The sequence below is a fragment of the Lissotriton vulgaris genome, chromosome 3_1 (genome assembly GCF_964263255.1).
Source record: "Lissotriton vulgaris chromosome 3_1, aLisVul1.2, whole genome shotgun sequence".
In the NCBI taxonomy this organism is placed as follows: domain Eukaryota; kingdom Metazoa; phylum Chordata; class Amphibia; order Caudata; family Salamandridae; genus Lissotriton; species Lissotriton vulgaris.
Window position 1 is genome coordinate 474,526,211 of NC_141689.1, and position 19,888 is coordinate 474,546,098.

The 19,888-nt window shown below is 47.4% G+C and overlaps 1 protein-coding gene across 1 annotated transcript in view; it reads left to right on the forward strand.

The window, feature by feature from the left end:
- The window catches only part of NLN (neurolysin), a 282,536-nt gene that overhangs the window by 64,199 nt on the left and 198,449 nt on the right, over positions 1 to 19,888 (forward strand). The window contains exon 4 of the mRNA XM_086960698.1: positions 645 to 752. Within this exon, the coding sequence (XP_086816824.1) occupies positions 645 to 752 (108 nt within the window). The remainder of the gene's footprint in view (positions 1 to 644; positions 753 to 19,888) is intronic.

Below are 19,888 nucleotides of genomic sequence, written 5' to 3' on the forward strand. Positions count from 1 at the left end.
CTGATCTTTTGGTGGATACTCTCTCTACCTGCAGATTCTTTACCAACCTCCCTGCCTCCCCATTTGATGAATAGTTATAAGAGAAATTAATAAGATCCCAAATATGCATATATTTGCCACTACACTACTTTATCAATGTCAATCCGCCCTGTCACTCCGAAGGCTAGATATAAATGGATAGAAACTGATGCCGTGGCACCTGGGTGGGCGCTATATAGCTTCAGTGATGTCATTTGACGCCATTTCCAGAATTGATATAATTACGTGCCCCCTACTGGCAATATGAGAGCGTTGAAGTTTCCAGATCCATTCTGATGCCTCCGATTATTCTACAGGTTCTGCGCTACCACTGATAACAGTTTTTTTTACTGTTCATGAGAACAGAACAGCTCAAGATTCTGACTTTAGTAGAGATCTATCCCTGAAAATCAAGGATTATACATCTTCCTTGTCTGTATTAAGTAGAGAATCGTATTTACTTGGCAGCAAGACAGTGACTTGGCATAAGTGAGTGTTTAGCTGTACTTCAGTTACTTTTACATTTGTAGCTCTCAAAAGCCACAAACAATGTTATTTTATTTAAAATACATTTCATAAATATTATTTCTTAGCACGTTGTAGTAAAGTAAAACTTTTAATTTCAGCAAACATGTGATCTTGAAAATATGAATCCAGAAATTAAAAGATACTTGGAGAAGTCAATTCAAATTGGAAAGCGAAACGGACTCCATCTCTCCAAAGAAGTACAAACGGTAAGTGTGATTGTTTCTGGGAAGATGTACCTTGAATTACTGTAACCCGGCAACAGTGGTTCTGCTCCTGTTTTTTATCCTTACCATTGACCTTTGTCGCGGGACTCCTCTTCTAAAGCAGACACCCTAGTGGAACCATTCATTTCATCTAATGGATGATTATATTGGGGCAAATCACTAGAGCTAACTTTGCACAAATACTTATTTTAACTGATTCTAGCCCATGAATGCATGGTTGTTTTACAGGTATCCCTTAGCAGAAGGTGTGCTTAGATGCTTTGTGTAGTTCTTTGAAAAGGAAAAAAATGACTAAGGAACAATTGAGACCTTTTTGGTATTCGAAGATATTCTATATGTCTAGTGACTTTCTTTATATGAATTGTATTTGCGTCATAGCAAGCTTTGAAGAGTTAATAAATTATCCCACCAGCTCTAGCACTCGAGGGCCACCTCGAAGGTTTGTTTTGATTTATTGTTGTTTTTTACCACTTAGTGTCTAACTGTCCTGCGCTACTATTATTTCCAGTCTTGTGTTCCTTGGGGGTTTCATTGTTTTACCTCTATCAGCTGAGACTTTGGTTGACTGTCTGGCACTTTCTTTGGTGCTCCTGAAAGCAGTTTACTCAAATCACCGCTTGGGTTCTTAAATAACTCTTTCAAGATGCTGAGTACAGCATTTTGCAGTTTGTAAACATATATTAGGAGTTTGATTATTTTAAAAAGTGTGAATCTGGCCATAAGTGAAATTGGCGGGCCTGAGTCTGTGTTTACTTAAACCTATATCTTAAATGGGCACTTCCCAGTAAGATATCTCTCTCCATATCAGCAACCAAAATATAAATATTTTAAACTAATAGTGAGTTCTAAGTATCTCCCATTCTTTTCACATTGCCATCATTCTTCTCTTGTGTTTTGTTTGATATGGCCTCCATCACCCTTGAGTTTTCCATGCTTTTATGTGTTTTTTCACTAGTATCTCGTTATTGTAATTTCACATATAAAGGGCACATTATTCAAACTACACAAAACTATAACATCTTATCTTATCTATGGTGTTGTGCTGCTATCATTCTCCATAAAAATCTTTTTGTTTACTCGGTGGAACTATTTTGATCAATATCTGATACTGTTGCTCAACACACAGGCGTCAAGACTAGATTTTTTATCTGAAAGTATTATTCATCATAAATTAACACTGTGTGCCCAACCACGAGACACAGCATGGATAAGCAGTACACATAAAACACCAGACCTGGTGTGAGCATAGAGAATAAAGTAAATAACCTCCGAGGGGCAAATACTGCCCATGCTAACCACATGCCATGGTCAAGGTTTCTTACAATTTTCTTGGCCTCTAATCCCATTAGGTAAGTGCCCCATATAGTGCTTGGCTCAGCCTTTCTTCACAGCTATGTAACCTTGTTAATGTGGCGTGTCCGCATTGGCCCACTTTCTCAAATCCCCAAGACAAGCATATGTAGCCGGTGCTGCAGGATATTGCCATGCCATTGCAATACGTCTCTTTGCTGAAATGAAAGCTAGCTGCTTCTGTTTGTGTGCACCTAGAGCATTCTGACGAAGCACCCTCAAACACGCCCATTCATTTTCGGGACAGATATGTTTGGTGTAGATAGTAGACTGCATATATTTCTGCCTGGTATTCCTTGACACAGTCGGTACGTTCTCCACTGCTTGTGCCCATTGTTCATCCGCCATAACCAATCTGGTGCATCCACCCACCTCGACCTGTTGTCTGGAAACCATGTGAACATTGTGGCAAGTGCTTTATACAGTGACTGCCTCTCTGTTGCTTCATTCTGTCAAAAAAGAGCTGCAGTGGTTCTGTGCTTTGTGTTTTGTTTTGATCCTGGCCCCAGACATGCCTAATTGTGCTCACCAGAACGTTATAAGTCAAGAACTGTCTTGAACCCATCCCCATCCGCATATGCTATTACGGGAAACATCACTTACAACGCATTTATTACAACGCACTACCATTACAACGCACTACCATTACAACGCAAACCATTACAACGCATTGCGCTGGGGGGCGCTCTAGGATAGGGAATATATTTAATTTACTATCCAACACCTTCCCTACTATCCACGGGGACTGGAGTTGGAATAGTAAATTAAATAAATCACTATCCAGCGCTTAAAAGCACTATGCGTTGTAGTGGTATGCGATGTAAAAACCGCGTTGTAACAGCAGGCGTTGTAATAGCCTGCGTTGTAATGACACCAATCCGCTATTACAGGTAACATGAATTTTGAGGGACTGGAGATTAATTTTTTGCATTGGCTTTTGATGTTTTTCTCTCTGGCTTAAACATCCTTTTTACTTAAATTTGTTTTCCCAACTCCTGTCGCAACCTTTTTTGAATTTCTCTTCTCTCCTACACATTTACCCAAGAATCATTGATTAGCCCAAAGGCGTGCAGAGATGAACAAAATTCTTTCCTTGGGCTCCCTGTCAATTTTTGTTGGAGAATACTAATTTAACCACAAAGAAGATGAATAGATGACCATATCTAACTACCAATGTAAACCCTCTTCCAAACATGGCCCATATCTGAACCGTTTTTTTCCACTCACAGGTGTATTATTTATATATTGCTCCACTTGGATCGTCCTTCTTCTCAATAATTATGTTTTCTTCTTTCACTTGGAGCACAAAAACTGTGTCTTCTAAACTAGAGGCCTTGACTTGTCTTAAGCTTCTGTTGATACTGATGGTGACTTTTTCACATCATCCCTCATCAACATAATCTCCTAACCTACCACCTCCTTCATGGAATCATCTGGTCCGCTTGAATAGCTTTTAGGAAGTAATTTGTTGAAACCACTCCTGCGCTTTCCCCCTGTAGTGAGCCTAAGTTTTTTTGTTCTTTCTTCTCTCCGTACTCTGTCTCTTCCGTATAATGTAGAGTGAGCCAACTTTGGCTGCTTGCTCTCCATTGCACCATTGTAAATTCATCAGCTTTTCCGTGGCCATGTTTGGGATTGCAAAACCATCTCTCACTCTTAGCTCTGTTTTGTTGTTTTTATTTTCCCTTGGTAGCTTGAGGAACTCTGTATGATTTATGCATGGGTCTCATTTGTTTCTTTTGTTCTAGACAAGGCTAGCTGTATGGCACTAGTTAGTATTGGATGTCTCAGAAATGGTAATCAAGAGAGTTTACCGCAGAAATCTTTACGCACCCCCACTAGCTGTGTTAAATATCCTCTCCCACTCTTAATATCGGACTTCAGCTGCTTAGGGGAGTGTCTCTATTTCCTTAAATGATAAGCCCCTTTTTATTTTATTATATGGACCTAATTGTGTCCTGCTGGCTCTTCATGTCTATTGGTTGGACCAGCACATTTGCTTCTTTCTTGTGATTCCCTACTCCTTAGTTCCTTTTCTATTTCCACGCCTTCGTTGACCCGGGGCAAGGGTCCCTCCTTGTTTTTCCCCCACTTGTCCTTTATGAGGTCTCTTTGTAAGCAATTATTTTCCAGCCTTTCCTCTTCTCTCAGGCTGAAGAAGGAATGTCAGGTCTAAAAGAGACCTGAGGGAATGAAAAGGAGGCAATCCCTTTTCCTACTTCCTTTGTCGCTTGCTCTAGCTCCACACAACACCTTGCTGTCTCCATATGGCTACCAGCAGAGCCAGTTCTACATCCAGCCTCTGACCTACAAGGAAGATCAAGCCCTCATACCTCGTCCTTCATCTATCACACTGATTTGAAACAGCACTGCAGATGTTGACAGGTCTACATGCCTCAACCAAATATGTCAGACCTGGCGCGCCAAAAGATGCAAACTTGTAGATGCTCTACATGTTAGTGTAATCGACCTCATTGAAGTGTTTCTTTTTCGTATCACTGTTTCAGATTGTGTTTTTGTTTTTATAGGGGTGGTTGCAGGCTGTTGATTAGCATTTCTTCATAAAAAAAATGTGTATCTTGTTTCATAGACAAACAATGAAAAGGATACGAACTCTCACCAACAACAATGCAAACATTAGGGTAGAAGAGTTGCATCATAATTTTAGCAATTACAAATTTCCCAAGCAGGAACTTTGAGTCACCCAGACAGATACCTACAGTCATACAGGGGACAGCAATTGTGAATCGTGGGACAGAATTCCTGGACAGGTAGGGTCTTCCCACCATATTCCATCAATTTCAGATCATAATACTTTATCCAGGGACACCATATCTTATAAAAGTTCCTCAAACACCCTCTGTTCTTGTAGGGGATCGTCTCAGCTACATGTATATACTCATTCTAGCCCTCCACTCCTGAAGGGACGGGACTTCGGGGGCTCCTCAATGTTTGGTCACATCTCTTTTTGCCACCATCAGACCTAAATTACAGAAAAGGAGCTTGGTACATGGTACATCCACATCTGTGGGTATACCCAAGAAAACATATTTAGGCTGTACTGGAAAGGACACTCCAAGGATCTTTCCCAATTCTGACAGTATTGCTCGCCAGTATGGTTGTTTGAGAAGGCAATCCCAAAGCCTATGCAGGAAGGACCTCCTATTTCCCCTACATCTCCAGCTTTCAGGGGAGTCGGCTCTCCCAAACATATGCAATCAGGCTCGATAATCGTAGACTCGATGTAGAATCTTAAATTGCATGAGCCTCAGTTGTGATTTGATCGTCACCTCTCTTGGGTGCATTGAAACTGCCTCACAATCCATGTCATTCAGGTTTCCGTGTTTGTTTTCCCATTTTCTCCTCTATTTCGTCAGTGAGTCAGGCATGTTATTATTTATCGTTTTAGAGATATAGGAAACCGATTTTTTTTCTGTCTCACCCAGGAGCAGCCTACCCTATAGTATTGCATATTCGGGTATTTCAAGATGTGCTCATACCTTCTGCATTCCATGCATGTCGAAGCTGCGTGTTTTTTAAATACTGCATGTCACTGAGTTGGTATTTTTACGCTGAAGGGAGAAGAAGGGTAAAACAAAAAATCGCCCATCTTCAAGAAGATCACCAAGTTTGAATTTCCCAATGAGGTCCCAGGCCCCAAACCCTCTCAACTTCCCAATTTCCTTAAGGCTCACCCCCGTCAGGTGTTTTCTAGTCGCCCATCCCATACATTTCTCTGCTTTGGTCCAAACCTCTAGTGTCACCAAGGTCGCTGGCAGCAGCATCTCGCTCCAATTCCCCTGTAAAGATGATGTAAAATAGACCTGCCTTAGAACTGGGATCTTTCTAGCGCATACGTATATTGGTCTCCGGTCCAATATCCCCAATCAGGTGAGCCTCCTAGTAGTAAGCTTAGAGGTCTGCAAGTACTATACCATCATTGTTTTGATTACATTGTAGTCTTCATGTAGGAAGCTGGCTCTGTATATACTATGCCAAATTAAGGTATAATGTGCACAGAGTCCAGTGGATCCCCAAAGGCTTACAGAGGTAAAAGTAAATAATACCTTACTCTCTATTTGTGGTAGGGTGGGAGAGCAGTAAGACTTTATCAGAGGGTTGTGTTAAGCATTTATTTTACACACTAAGGCAAGAAATTATGTCACACACTCAGACTGAGCTCAGACCAATTGTTTGTCTAAAAAATATTTCTTTAATTGTATTTATTTTTAGAACCAAGCAGGACTTGGTACTGGTAAGTAAATTTGTTCTTTTCAAAACAGGTTGGTGAGAATATGCAATCTGGATGAAAATGACTTTGTTTGAGGTTGGTGAAACATTTAAAGATAGTTGTAATTACTTTGTGATTACATTTGAGATTACTTTTTAGAGTACCTGTGAGATTACGTTTTCTACTCACTGTGGTATGCCTATATATCACACTGTGACATTTCCTAGACAAAGGTACGTAAACCACTTTAACATTAAAACACAGTTGCTTGGGTTTCTATACAAACACAACTCAACACTTGGAACTTTTTCAGAGGAAAACAGTCAATGCAATCCTGTGGGAGAAAATAGGGTTATCGGTTTGCAGGTAAGCAATTTGTTTTGAGAGTCGAGTTTCTGAGGTTAGAACAAGGGTTTTCCCAGGGTCAAGGATGCACTCAAAGAGCACCCTCAGCGGAACTAGGGCGGCTGGGGGCAGAGTGTTGAGGCCAATGTTAGCCTATGAGGCCAGAGGGCTTTTAGTTGGTGGCTGCTCTCGAATGACACACCGGGTTGTGGGAGGAAAGCTCCTAAGGTTAAGCTCAGGGCAAAGAGGGATCTGAGTTAGCACACAAGATGCACCTACAGCGGCACAGAGGCGGCCGGTTGCAGTGTGCTGAGTTGGTGTCGGGTGCTCAGTTGTTTTCAATGGGAGATCTACAGTCGGAACAAAGAGACTCCAGGCTCTGACAGGGAGGCTTTCTGGAGGCGATCACCGGCTAGAGAGGTAGGTTGGGATGCAAGGGAGTGCCTGAACACCGTCGGTTGGGCCACCCAAGGCCATGGGGCGTCGGGTGCAAGGGTGTCTTTAGGTGTCTGACTACCTTACCAGCTCCAGTTGCAGTCGTGGGGACCCTCCAAGTAGGGACTGCTGGACTTGTTGGGAGGTCAGGTTCTACTGGGGGCACCTCCTCATGTTGTTGGGCCACTCAAACTCAGCCTGTGGCGTCAGGTGCAGAGTGGTGCAGACTCGCAGATTAAGCCGGAGCCAGAGTCTGGTTCTTGAGCCAGTGCTCATGGGAGACATAGTCTTTGCAGGAAAGGCAGGCAGGTTCCCGGGTTCTGGGGGGCAGCTGGACATGCCGGGGTTCTGCGGGAGCAGGTCGAAGTCGAGACAGGCCTGTAGGGTTGGGGACAAAGCAGTTGGTGTCCTCCTCCTTCTTCCTTCATCACAGCTCTTCAGTTCTTCTTCTTCTAGCTTGTCTGTGGAGGCAAGGTTCGGGGTTGCCCCTAAATACTAAATTTAGAGGCGTTTCAGGTCCCTTCCATGGGATGGGTACACCCCTATTATGCCACCTCTACCTGGTTGGCTGGGTCCCCCAATATTCAGGATGGCGGGGACTGAGAGATGGGCTTCACCTCACCTCACCTCCTTCACCTGAGGGGAGGAGTTGGCAGAGGTGTGCACACCTCTCCTCCTATCTTGGTTTCCCCGCTGATTCTCCCTCCCCTTGGGGGCCAGTTGCTGGGAGCAACAAAAGGCAGGGTCAGCTAACAAAGGGGGCAAGCCGTTGAAGCTTCCCCTTCGTGCACCCTGCCCATCCTGGGGGAGGAGGCTTGGCACCTCTGCCCAGGATGTGCTTAGTTTCAGGGCCCGAGAGCGCGATCCTCTCGACCAAGGGGTCCAGACACATGTCTGGGGGTGGCAGCTGGCGAGCAGCCACTCTGCCAGGACACTTGAGTTAGGTCGTTTTTTGGGGGGCATCTCTAAGGTGCCCTCTAAGTGTATTTGGCATTAAACCGAACACTGGCATCAGTGTGGGTTTAATAGCCTGAGAAGTTTGATACAAAACTTCTCAGTTTTCAGTAAAGCCTTCATAGAGCTGTGGAGTACGTGGTGCCAAACTCCCAGCCCATGGTTTAAAAATGGCTTTACTACACTTACAATACCTGTGAATGGCACAGGTACAGTAGTGGCCCAGGGCTCTTGCCATTGTGCCCTCACCTGTGGTATAGTGCACCCTGCCTTAGGGCTATAAGGCATGCTAGAGGGTTGACTGACCTATGCCACAGGCAGTGTTTTGGTGGGCATTGCACACAGGGGTGTGTGCCATGTTGACTTGTAGTTTTAAGGTTTCCCCCTGGCACCCAGACTGCATAGGCAGTGTGTATGGGTCAGTGGAGGATTTTCTGAGGGTGGCAACATATATGCTTCTGCCCTCAGAGACTTTCTCTGTCTACAAGGCCCTTGGTACCCCTGGTACCTTTTACATGGGACTTATATGTTGGCCAGAGGAGTGCCAATGTCGGAGCAAAGGTACAGTTTTGTGGTAAGAACACAGGCCCTGAGTACCTGATTAGCAGGAACCCAGGGCACACTTAGTCAAGGAGCATTAAACATCTGGCAGAAAGTGGGGGCAACCATGCAAAACAGGCACTTGTCCTACACTTCAGCGCAACCCTCGGGTGCCCATCAGTCCTTAAGTTTACGGACCTTCTCTTCCATTCTAGTGAAAATCTTTTGTGAGAACCTCTAATAGGTGTTTTAAAAAAAATATTTTTATTTTCATCTTAACAAAGCAGTTAGGACAGCTTATTAAAAATTATTTCCGTTATGGTACATCATACATATTTAAGTCAGCGGGTACATACTGGTCATAGTCAATCCAGGGCTTTGCAGGGAGGAAACCTAATTAGAAACACAATATATCACATCATAACTCCATTTTAGCGAGGTTTTTACAAGCAATCAGTCTAAGTCCTCATCCTCCTCAGTGGCACGTGGTGGCTCACAAATACAACCTCTGAACCTGTTCCAGGCTCCCCATATTCCCTCCCATTAACTCGGGCAGCCACGATGGATGAAAACAGCCCTCTCCGCTACCATCGCCTCATCCATATCTTTACACCATTTGTTGAAGGTCGGGGAAACCGCCGATCCCCACAACATAGCAATGTTGCGTTTTGCTATCATCATGCCCACATTACCCAGTCCAACTGGCGATGGTTCAAATCGATAGGCTCCCACACGTTAAGCAAGCAGCGGTGAGGCTCCGGCAACAGAGAGATACCAATCGTCTGGGAAATATTACGCATTACTGCTGTCCAGTACGTTGTCATGTGTCACCAGTCCCAAATGGTATGGTAGAATGCCCCCTCCTCCCCACAGTCATGAAGACAGTACTTGTGCGTGGCCCTACCTATTTTATACAAAGTCGTCCTCGTGTAATAAGTGCAGTGCAGTATCTTTAATTGGACCAGTTTTAACCTGGAGGGGATAGCGGTTGCACGAGGTGAGGCAAGGGCCTCCTGCCATTCGGAGTCGTCAAAGGGACCCACCTCTTCAGTCCAGTTCAGTTTTAATTTTGACATTACATCCGGAAGGTTATTAATGAGTTTCCTGTAAGTAAAGGAAGTGGCCTTATCCGTCACATGGTCCGTCAGAAGTCTGTCCTCAAGCAAGGACGACTCCTGTAAGATAGTGCCCTGTGGTATAACCGAGTGTAACGCGTGTGCAATCTGCAGATACCTGAACCTCTCCGTCTGAGACATGTCATATTGTGTTTGCAGGTGGCCAAAGTCGACTACGTCACCCTTCCTCCACAAGTCTCCTATCACCGATATACCAATGGAGTCCCAAGCCTGGAACCCCTTGCTGTTCCGAAGGAAGCCCAATTGCCAGGAGTCCCACAGTGGTGTCATTTGTGTGATAATGCCCCTGCATTTAAGACGTCTATTGGCCGTGTACCACAACTGTACTGAGTGGTGAGTCGGACCCACCAGGTCCAACGGAGGGCGGCGGGAGTAAAGATTACGGAGTAGACCCCTACCTTCAAGAGAGTGCCTATCAGCAAAGTACACCGGCTCAGTCTGCGGGGCATGTAACCAGAAATTAATCTGTTTAAGATGTGTCGCCCAGTAGTAGAGTTCAATCTTCAGGAGCACTATCCCCCCATCATACCAACTTCTGGTCAGTTTGTCCTGGGCGATTCGAGGCGGCCGCGCCCCCCAAAGCAGGTGAGACACTGTTGCAGCGATTGCCTTGAAGTAAGACGGTGGGACCAGAAACGGGGAATTTTCAAGCACATACAAAAAGCGCGGCAGCGCCATCATTTTGTACAGTGCCGCCTTTCCCAGGAGCGTGAGGGGAAGAGTCTGCCACACTTTAACGTCGCGTTTAAATCTTTCCAGTAATGGTCGATGGTTCAAATCATAAAATTCGTCGGGATCTGAGGTAATAAGAATACCTAGATATTTGAATGGTGCAGTCGCGACCCGTAGGGGACAGCTCAGAGGAAGCAAGGGAGGTGTGCCAGACAGAACATGAAGGACGGACTTGGTCCAGTTGATCTTATAACCGAACACCCTACCAAATTTCTCGTAAACATTTAATAACTCGAGAATAGATTTCTTGGGGGAGGTGAGGTATAAAAGTATATCATCGGCGTATAAACTTATACGATCCTCCCACCCGTCAGTCCAGTGGTGTCCTTTGATGGAAGGCTCCCACCTGACCCATATCGGGAGAGGCTCCAAAAGCAATGCAAAAAGCAGCGGGGACAGGGGGCATCCCTGCCTCGTGCCACGGCCCAGAGGGAAGTCTCGTGAAATGTGACCATTGGCAGCAACATGTGCCAATGGTTTAGTATATAATAAACGAATCCAGGCACAGAACTTGGGGCCAAAGCCCATATGTTGGAGCACTGCAAACAGGTATGGCCATTTGACTGTGTCGAACGCCATGGTTGCGCCCAGGGAGAGGATGACTGCTGGTTCTTCTATAAGTGCCGAACGTGCCATGACTGCATGAAGCCGACAAAGATTAAGAGCCGTGCTCCGAAGCGGCATAAAACCAGATTGGTTCGGGCTAATCAGGGATGCAAGGTGGAGAGTCAGCCTTAAGACGAGTAATTTAGCTAGTATTTTGGGCTCCGCATTAATGAGAGATATCGGACGGTAGGAAGCGCAGTCCGCAACCGGCTTGCCCGGCTTATGAACTGCAACTATCGTTGCTAGCTGCTGATCTCTCGGTAGCTCCCCACGCTCAAGGCTATCCGATAACATGCGGAGAAAGAAGGGGGCCGTCGTTTGCATCGTCCCCTTATGGAGTTCAACTGCGAGCCCATTCGGACTCAGCGCCTTGCCAGATGCCAGTGCGTAGGTAGCAGCCTGCACCTCTTCAGTTGTAATATCCGCCTCTAAGAGAAGCGCTGCTTCCGAGGAGAGCCTTGGTATCGTGAGATCCTTAATATATTCGTAGGCCTCCGAGACTGTGTAGGACGCCTGTGGGGCGTAGATTCTTCCATAATGGTCCGCTAGTATATTAACTATACCAGCAGGATCGGAGACCATGGAGCCAACGGGGGACAGCAATTGAGCAATGACTCTGGACGCCCTGTCCTTCCTGTCTAGCCAGGCCAGCATCTTCCCCGCCTTATCTCCCAGCTCGTATACCCTATGTCGAGTGGATTGGATCGTGGTGTGAACCATCTCCCTCTGTAGGGCCAGGATCTCAGCCTGCTTAAGCCGAACCGTACGTTTAGTTCCCGGAGACTGGTGGGTCTCCTGGTACGCAACTGCCATAGATAGTTCCGTCTTGAGGCCATCCAAAGTCGCCCGCTGCTCCCTCTTATGCCCTGTGATCGAGGCCATCGCCTGCCCCCGCAGGACCGTCTTGTAAGACTCCCAGAGCGTACTGGGGGAATCCACCGAACCTTGATTTTCTTGGAAGTACTGCTTATTAGTGTGCGTGAGGGCTGCCATGACAGGGGCCACCTGAAGGAACCCGCCGTGCAGCGGAAACATTCGTGTTCTACCCACCTGGCGAAGGGAGTATTTTAAAAGAATTGGGGAGTGGTCCGAGATACCTCTCGGACGTATTGTGACCTCCTCCAGGCCTCTTAGAGCGTCTGCAGACAACAGGAAAAAGTCAATGCGCGTATGACATGTGTGTACTGGGGAGTAGAAAGTGAAGTTTGTCTCTAGAGAATGCTTGAACCTCCAGCCATCTGTAAGACCTAGGGCCTCCACTAGACCAAGAAGACGTCGCCCACCCCGCGGATCCGTCCTAGCAGGGGATCTATCTAGGGTTCCATCAATGATGTCGTTAAAGTCGTCCCCTATCAGGAGTGTCGCAGCCGGTAGAGCAAGGAGAAATGCCGTGAGAGCTGTGTGAGCTTGTGCGTGGAGTGCAGGGCGTACGTACACAGACACCAGATTAAACATCCTGCCCTCCCATTGACAGGTTAACGCTGCGAATCGGCCCTGGTCGTCAACCCGAGTTTGGTGCACCAACAGAGGAACGTTTTTCTTAATAAAAATCCCCGTACCTCTTGAACCTGAGGAGAAGTCCGCATGGGCCACCATCTTGTAGCCCCACCTGTCCATAGCTCGGGTTGCAGACCCCACTAGGTGTGTTTCTTGTAAGAATACCACCGCTGGGCCACATCGTTTCAGGTACTGCAGCACCAGACCCCTCTTTACCTTATCCCCTGATCCACGCACATTCCAGGTAAGCAGAGTGAGGGCCGGGATAGGAGCCTGTAACTCCTGCGCATTAGTCTCAGCCATTATCAGTGGGGAGGCGAGTCAGACACCCAGTAGTGCAATTGTCCCGCAAAGCTGACATAGTGTAATATAAAGCTGTCCTGTAGTGAAAAATCCCAACAAACCAAAGTGCAACCTTTAGAAATACAATAGGAACAACAGAATCAGTTGCAACCATACCCTTCCACCCAGAAAACCGTCCCCCCTTCCTGCCTCCCTGCTCAGCGAACTCAAAACTGCCCGCCACCCCAACACAGCAGAGCGCTCCTTTCCACCCATAGTTGCTATACCTGCGATCAGGGGAAAGAGTCCTATGAGTCGACAGCCAGTTCGGAGTCCTTCAGGCTCCCCCAGTCCACAACAACAAGTCAACCGAAGTAACAAAGTGGATGCTGCTACATTCAATGCAAAGGAGTCACCATAGATCATTCCTTCTCCGGGGTAAAGTCTTGTGGGGGCTCATGGCTATCAGGGCCTGGATTATCTGGAGAGTCTTCTCCTTCTCTGCGGCGATGTGGTTTAGGTCTTCGATCTTTTCTGTTCGCAGGGCCCCATCCCTCCAACCATTCCTGCGCTGCCTCCGGCGTATCAAAAACCCAGGTCTGTCCATTATCCATCACTCTCAACTTCGCGGGGAAAAGCATTGAATAGGGCACCTCCTGCGCCCGGAGTCGTTTCTTAACCTCGAAGAAGCTCCGTCGCCTCCTAGAGACAGTCGCTGTGTAATCCGGGAAGAAGGTGATGGTCGAGTTTTGAACCCGGATAGGGGGAGAGATTCTTGCCGCCTGGAGAATGGCATCTCGGTCCCTAAAGTTAAAGAGGCGAGCCAGGACAGGTCTCGGGGGGGGGGGGGGCCTGGCTTAGGCCTTCCCCCAGGGACCCGATGGGCGCGCTCCACGAAGAAGAAGTGGGAAAGGCCCTTCGGATGTAGCCTGGTTTTGATCAGCTCTTCAACGTAGAGATCCATAGCTTGGGACCCCTCCGACTCCGGAATACCTATAATCCGTACGTTGTTGCGTCTTGCGCGCTCCTCCTAGTCGTCCAGCTTCTCCATTAGCATCTTGTTATCATTTTCGAGATGGGTCACTGACATTTGTAGGTCCAAAGTGTCCTGGACCAGAGATTTTGAAACTATTTCTACCTCCTTCAGCCTGTCCGCCATTTTGTGAAGGTCTGCGCGCAGCAAAAAACGTCTGTTGAGACCGTGCCAATTGTTGCCTGGACGTTCGCCAGTGCTCTCATGACTTCCTCTAGTGTGATTTTCTTCCCTCCATCGGTCTCCTGTGGCTTAGTCCGAGGTGGCGTAATGCCAGGTCCCTTGTCATAGGCATACTTGTCTAGCTTACCCTGGATGGTCTTGTTTCTGGGCCCCCTGCCCACCATCTCGACGCAGGTGCAGGGATGCATCGTAGTCACAAACAGAGTGTAGCCACTTGAGGGATGACAAAGCCTGTTTCCAGGTCAGTAAGGTAAGGGCCCTCCTATGTAGTCCAGGAAGAGCAGAGGGAGAAGGGTAGGTCCAACGCACAAGTTGCACTCTGCACTCAGAGCGATCTCTGACCACCAGGAAATCGACACTGTGCAAAGCAGTGCACTCCCAGGCAGAAAGGTACATAGAGCAAGGGCCTCCACTCACGACTGATGCGTACGGCAGGTCAAGGAGTTTAGACAGTCCAGGCAGGGGCCCACCAGAGCACGAGGGTGGGATCACGGGGCCTGCAGCGCCGTAGTTTAGGGGATGGTAAGTGCCCCACACGGGAGGCCGTCAACAGTTCAGGGCCAGAGAGATGATGCAGCGCCCCAAAGAAGGCTTGTGACCACAGCGGGCCGGACCAACAGCGTTTCCAAGCACAAGGAGGGGGGGGGGAGGCGGAACGCCAGGAGGACGCGAACAGTCCAGGGTGCCTCCGTCACCACCCCAGTCCCGTCCCCCTCAGAGGGATCCAGGCCTCAGCAGCGCCAGGCAAGCAGGGAAGCCCAAGAAGAAGTGCCGCCCGGGGAGTACAAAGCAGCTCCAGGACCCTCTCTCACAGGGTCGGAATGGCGTCGCTGGGGGGTGCGGAGGGGGCGACGGTCGGAGCCAGTGGCAGCGCGGCTCAGGTCCCGGCGTTGGTGATGTGCGCGCCTCCGTGCACCACGCCCCCGTCTCCGGCTGCAGGATCAATAGAGCCCCCGGCTTTGCAGGCCCTGCAGGGCTACTGGCAGCTTGACGGCGGTTCCGATGGCTGTGGGCATCCGCGGGGAACCGGAACCGCTCCGTTGGATGCCGCTCATGTTCCGATGCAGGGGGAGCCCCTCAGCGGACTCCGGTAATACGGATCAGTGTACGGATAGTAGGTTAAGGTCTGTTGTGACTCTGGAGCTCCTGGACTATGCAGCCATTTTCTTCGGCCGGTAGCCACGTTCCCTCTAGTAGGTGTTTAGAAGAACATTTAAAACGTTTGGTAATGTGATCATAGCTGCTCTACCCAGTAATGTTAGCAGTAATGCGTTCCATCAGTTTGCATCAATATAAAATTTTGCTAGCACCCTTCGAAGATTCTGTTCTAAGCTATGCTGTTTGTGTGTGGTTACATACAGCCCAATATATTGGAAGCTCTCCTTATTTATCTGCAATCTCCCAGGAAGGGCAGAAATATCCAGTTCCTTACCCGTTGGATACAGACAGAACTGCTTTATCCTAATTTATTTTATATTCTGCAGGGGTGCCATAATTTTCAAAGACCTGAAACAATACCGGGATCGTATCTTCCAGTTGGGTGACATACAAGATGATATCATCTGCGTATAACAAGATCTTCGCAACCTCAGCGGCAGCCTCTGTGTCCAAGTAGCCTTTAATATCAGGATGATATTGAACCATGCAGGCCAATCTCTCTAGCATAAGGGCGAACAGGAGGGGGATAGGGGACATCCCTGTTGCGTCCCCAGTCTAATGGAAAATTCAGAGGAGAGGGCTCTGTTTACTCTCACCGCCGCCGTCGTCACATGATACAGCATTGCTATCCAGGCCAGGATTGTGGGGCAAAAACCAAATCTTTTTAGGGGTTGCATCAGAAATAGCCAGTGCACTGCATCAAAGGCTTTCTTGCATCTTGGAAGAGGAATACATGTGGTTCCTGTGGGGTGTGGGCTACTGCCAACCAATTATGAAGTCTGCGAAGATTACATCTAGTGGACCTCTGTGGCATAAAGCCGAACTGGTACCTATGGATCTGGGAGGATATAACTCCTATGAGCCTCGTGACCAACCCCACTGCCAAAATCTTAGTCTCCACATGGAGTTGTGAGATCGGGCGCTGGGAGCCACAACTCCTCTCTTGCTTCTCCTACTTGTGGAATAACACTATTGTAGCACTCACTGTGTTGGGCCTCAGCCAGAGGGCGCACCCTATAAAACCCCTCATAGTATCTTGCAAATTCTTCTGCTATTCTCTTATCAGAGTTATAGGATTCACCTTTGACACGCATTATGCTATGCACCCAACGGGCCTCCATCTTCCACTTTTCCACCTTGTCACTGTGTCATAAAGGCGGTGTTGTGGGACTAGAATCTGTTTTCTCACATCGCTTTCTACCAATGCGCAATATTCGTTGCTTTAGGGCCTCGATCTTACGAAGGGCCTTGGGATCCAACATCGCACCTGGGGTTCCCTCCACTCCCACCAACTGATGTTCAAGTTCTTCTAACTCTCTTGTTTCTCTCATCCTTTTATGTGCAATTATATTTTGCACTCAATCCCCGAGGCCTCCCAGAGTGTTGCAGCAGATTCCACTGCCTCTTTGTTTTTTGTGAAGTACAGTTCTGTATCTCGTAACTCCCACGCGTTCAATCTCCAACCCGATCCTGGGTGATGAAGACGTCTCCCCAGGGTGAGCCAAAGTGTCAAGTGAACAGACGGGCACCTAGTCAGATATTCTGTTCTCAATCCTACCTATTTCTCCCGCTAGGGTGAAGAGATATCCAATTGAGAGAACACGTATGGGTTCCAGAGAAGTAGGTGTAACCTCCTGTCTTCGGGGCGGTGGCGATGCCAAAGATCAGAGCGCCCATCGTTGTTCCAAAGCGGGCCAGTGGCTTCTCCCTTGACACAACCGTAGTAGAACCATAATGAGCAGGTTCGGGGGCCATAACGTCATTAAAATCCCTTCCCACTATATGTAAGGATGAATCCGTTTCTAGTAGGATGGCCATTACTTTATCCAGTGTGGGCTGCTGTGCATAGACACTGATGAGTGTGATGTCCGTCCTCCCCCAGACCTCACACACAGTGGCATACATCCCATTAGGATCTATCCAGGTCTTCAAAACCTGGAAGGGGCCTGTCCTAAGAACCAAGAGGTGGCGCCTACATGGGCCAAAGTGGTGTAGGCCCCCCTATTCAGGAAAAGGCATTGGGTCCTGTTAGTCTTTGCATCTTTTGGCGTATTTCCCTTGTCTTTCTGCTTTCTGACCTCCCGGTTATGACTCTGTTTTTGCTGGTTTAGTGTCTCTGCGCCTTTTCTCACTGCTGTTCAGTGTTAAAGTGCAAGTGCTCCTGTTGTAAATTGTTGTTATGGATTGGTGATTCTATAATTGGTTATTTGATTTACTAGTCAGTCCCGAGTACAGTGCACTGTGTGTGCCCAGGGCATGTAAATCAAAGGCTGCTAGTGGGCTTGCAGCACTGGTTGTGCCACCCACACAAGCGGCCCCTCAAAGGTAACTCAGACCTGCCACTGAAGTGTCTGTGTGCACTCTAGTACTACAATGTCGACTTGGCAAGTGCAGCACCTTGCCAGGCCTCAGCCTTCCCTTTTCTTACATGTGAGTCACCCCTAAGGTAGGCCCAAAGTACCCCTGTGGGCAGGGTGCAGTGTATGTGAAAGGTAGGACATTACATGCCCTGATGTGTGTGGCTTATCTTGATAGTGGAATATTGCCGATTTAGTTTTTCACTATTGAAAGCCTATCTGGCCCATAGGAAAGCATGGCAGTTAATTTATAACATCTTATATATTTAACTTCCCATTTGGACCAGAAAGGAAAGTAAAGTTTAATATACCTGAACTCAGAATCTAAAGATGCATCTATTAGTAAAGGTGATTTTTATATTCTGTGTTTGAAAATACCACTTTTCGAAAGTAGCTATTTTCTTACTTAGCCATCCTGTGTGCCTCCGTGACGATGTGTTTTGACTGTCTGGGGACAGGGCTGGGTATGTTCAGTGGGTCCAGAGAGTCTGGATGAGTCGGGCTGGGCTGAATAAACCTGGGCTGCATTTAGAATAGTGGGAGCAGAAGTCCTTGCACCTGAATTGGCCTGGTCCCCTGTAGACAATGCTGTCTCTGCCTCCTGCTAGGAAGCTGGGCCAGATAGGACCAAACTGGTTTGGACTAAGCACAGACACTCTCTGCCTGAGAGGACAAAGGAATTTGGAGTTAAAATAGACTCAAGAACTTAGAACTCCTTTGGAACCAAGAAGACCTCCAAGAAGAAGAGCTGGAGAAGCTTTGAGGAGAGACTACCACTTTGCTGTGTACTTTGTTGTGTAGGCCTGCAGTGGCTGCTTTTATCTTGGGCTGTGAAAGGACTGGACTGAACTGAACTTTCTGCAGCTTCCTTTTTGTGAGTTTCTCCAAGGGCTTGAGTTAGAGCTTGCCTCCTGTTCAAGAAGTCTCAGTAACAGCAAAGACTTCAAGTTCATCAGTTACAGCACTGGGGACTGTGTGTTTTGTGCTGCAACAGAAGAAAAGCAACCTGACGCCATTAACAACGCAGCTGCTGACTCTGTGTCCTGAAGGCACCGCAGAGGGCACTGCCACACTCTGCACCACAACCCTGGTCTCACCGCTGCCTGACACCGCCACCGAGCATCTGCTTGCACCGCTACCTGTAAGCACCACACTCCATACCGTCCCGCTTCACGCCGTCACCCTGGTATCCCCTCCGCTCCATGCCAAAATCCACACAGCTGCTTGCATTGTGGTTTGAGGGCACCGCTTATAAGTTACACGACGCACCGTCCTCATCCCACACCGCAGCCTTGGCCTGCCGGTACCATCAACTCAAGTTTGTCAACCGACGACAGTACTTTAGCAACAATGATGCCACTGCCTGCACCACGATCTGAAGGCACAGCACACCGCACTGCTGCACTTCGAACCGCACCCCAACAACTTTCAATGCCGGGTCTCCCGATTTGAACCGCGAGGAGTTCAATCTGCAATGTGTGTGACTTCAAGGGCCTGACGACTCCTGCACCGACCTCCAGAACCGACGCCTGCAGACGCCGGCTCTTTGGGGCTCATCAAGACGGCACCAACGCCATGCATTTCTAAAGGTACTGTTTTGCGGGTCTTACACCATAGCTGGCCCAGGACGCGCCGGTCAGCCAGAACGATTTGGATTTGTTGTTCATGATTTTTTATTTTTTTTATTTTATCCTCATTTTACGATTGTATAGATAAGGAGGTTTCTGGAGAAACTGATGATCTTTCTAGGAAACTTTGCCTTCACAGCCCCATCGCTTTCCGGAATTGTCTTTTTTGGGGAGTATCCCTTTCGCTGTTTAGATTCATCAATTTTTTCTCCACTTACCCTTTATCCTTTCCAATAATACCATTGGTTAGTGAGGTGTGAGCTAGCCAGCTTGACTACTCGGCAGAACCATTTCTGCCTGGTATTAAAGGTTATCGCGTTAATCATTGGATTTATTATTCATGACCTATTAGAAGATTTTAGTTACTTTGAAAATATTGCTCCCAAATCTCCCAAAAGTTTGTTCTCTTCGAGTATCCCATGTTTCTATCAAAGTTATTAATTTTAATGACATAATTTAACCAATTTGTATAACTTGGGGCAACCGGTTTAACCCAATTAATGCAGATTTCTCTCCGGGCTAGTAGTATTAATACAAAAAGTAGACTTTCCTGTTTTTTATTTAATTTATTACTGTCAGCATCTATGCTGCTTTGTACCCCAAAGAATATGAGAGTAGTACTTACAGTTATGTTGGTTCCTAGTATCATAT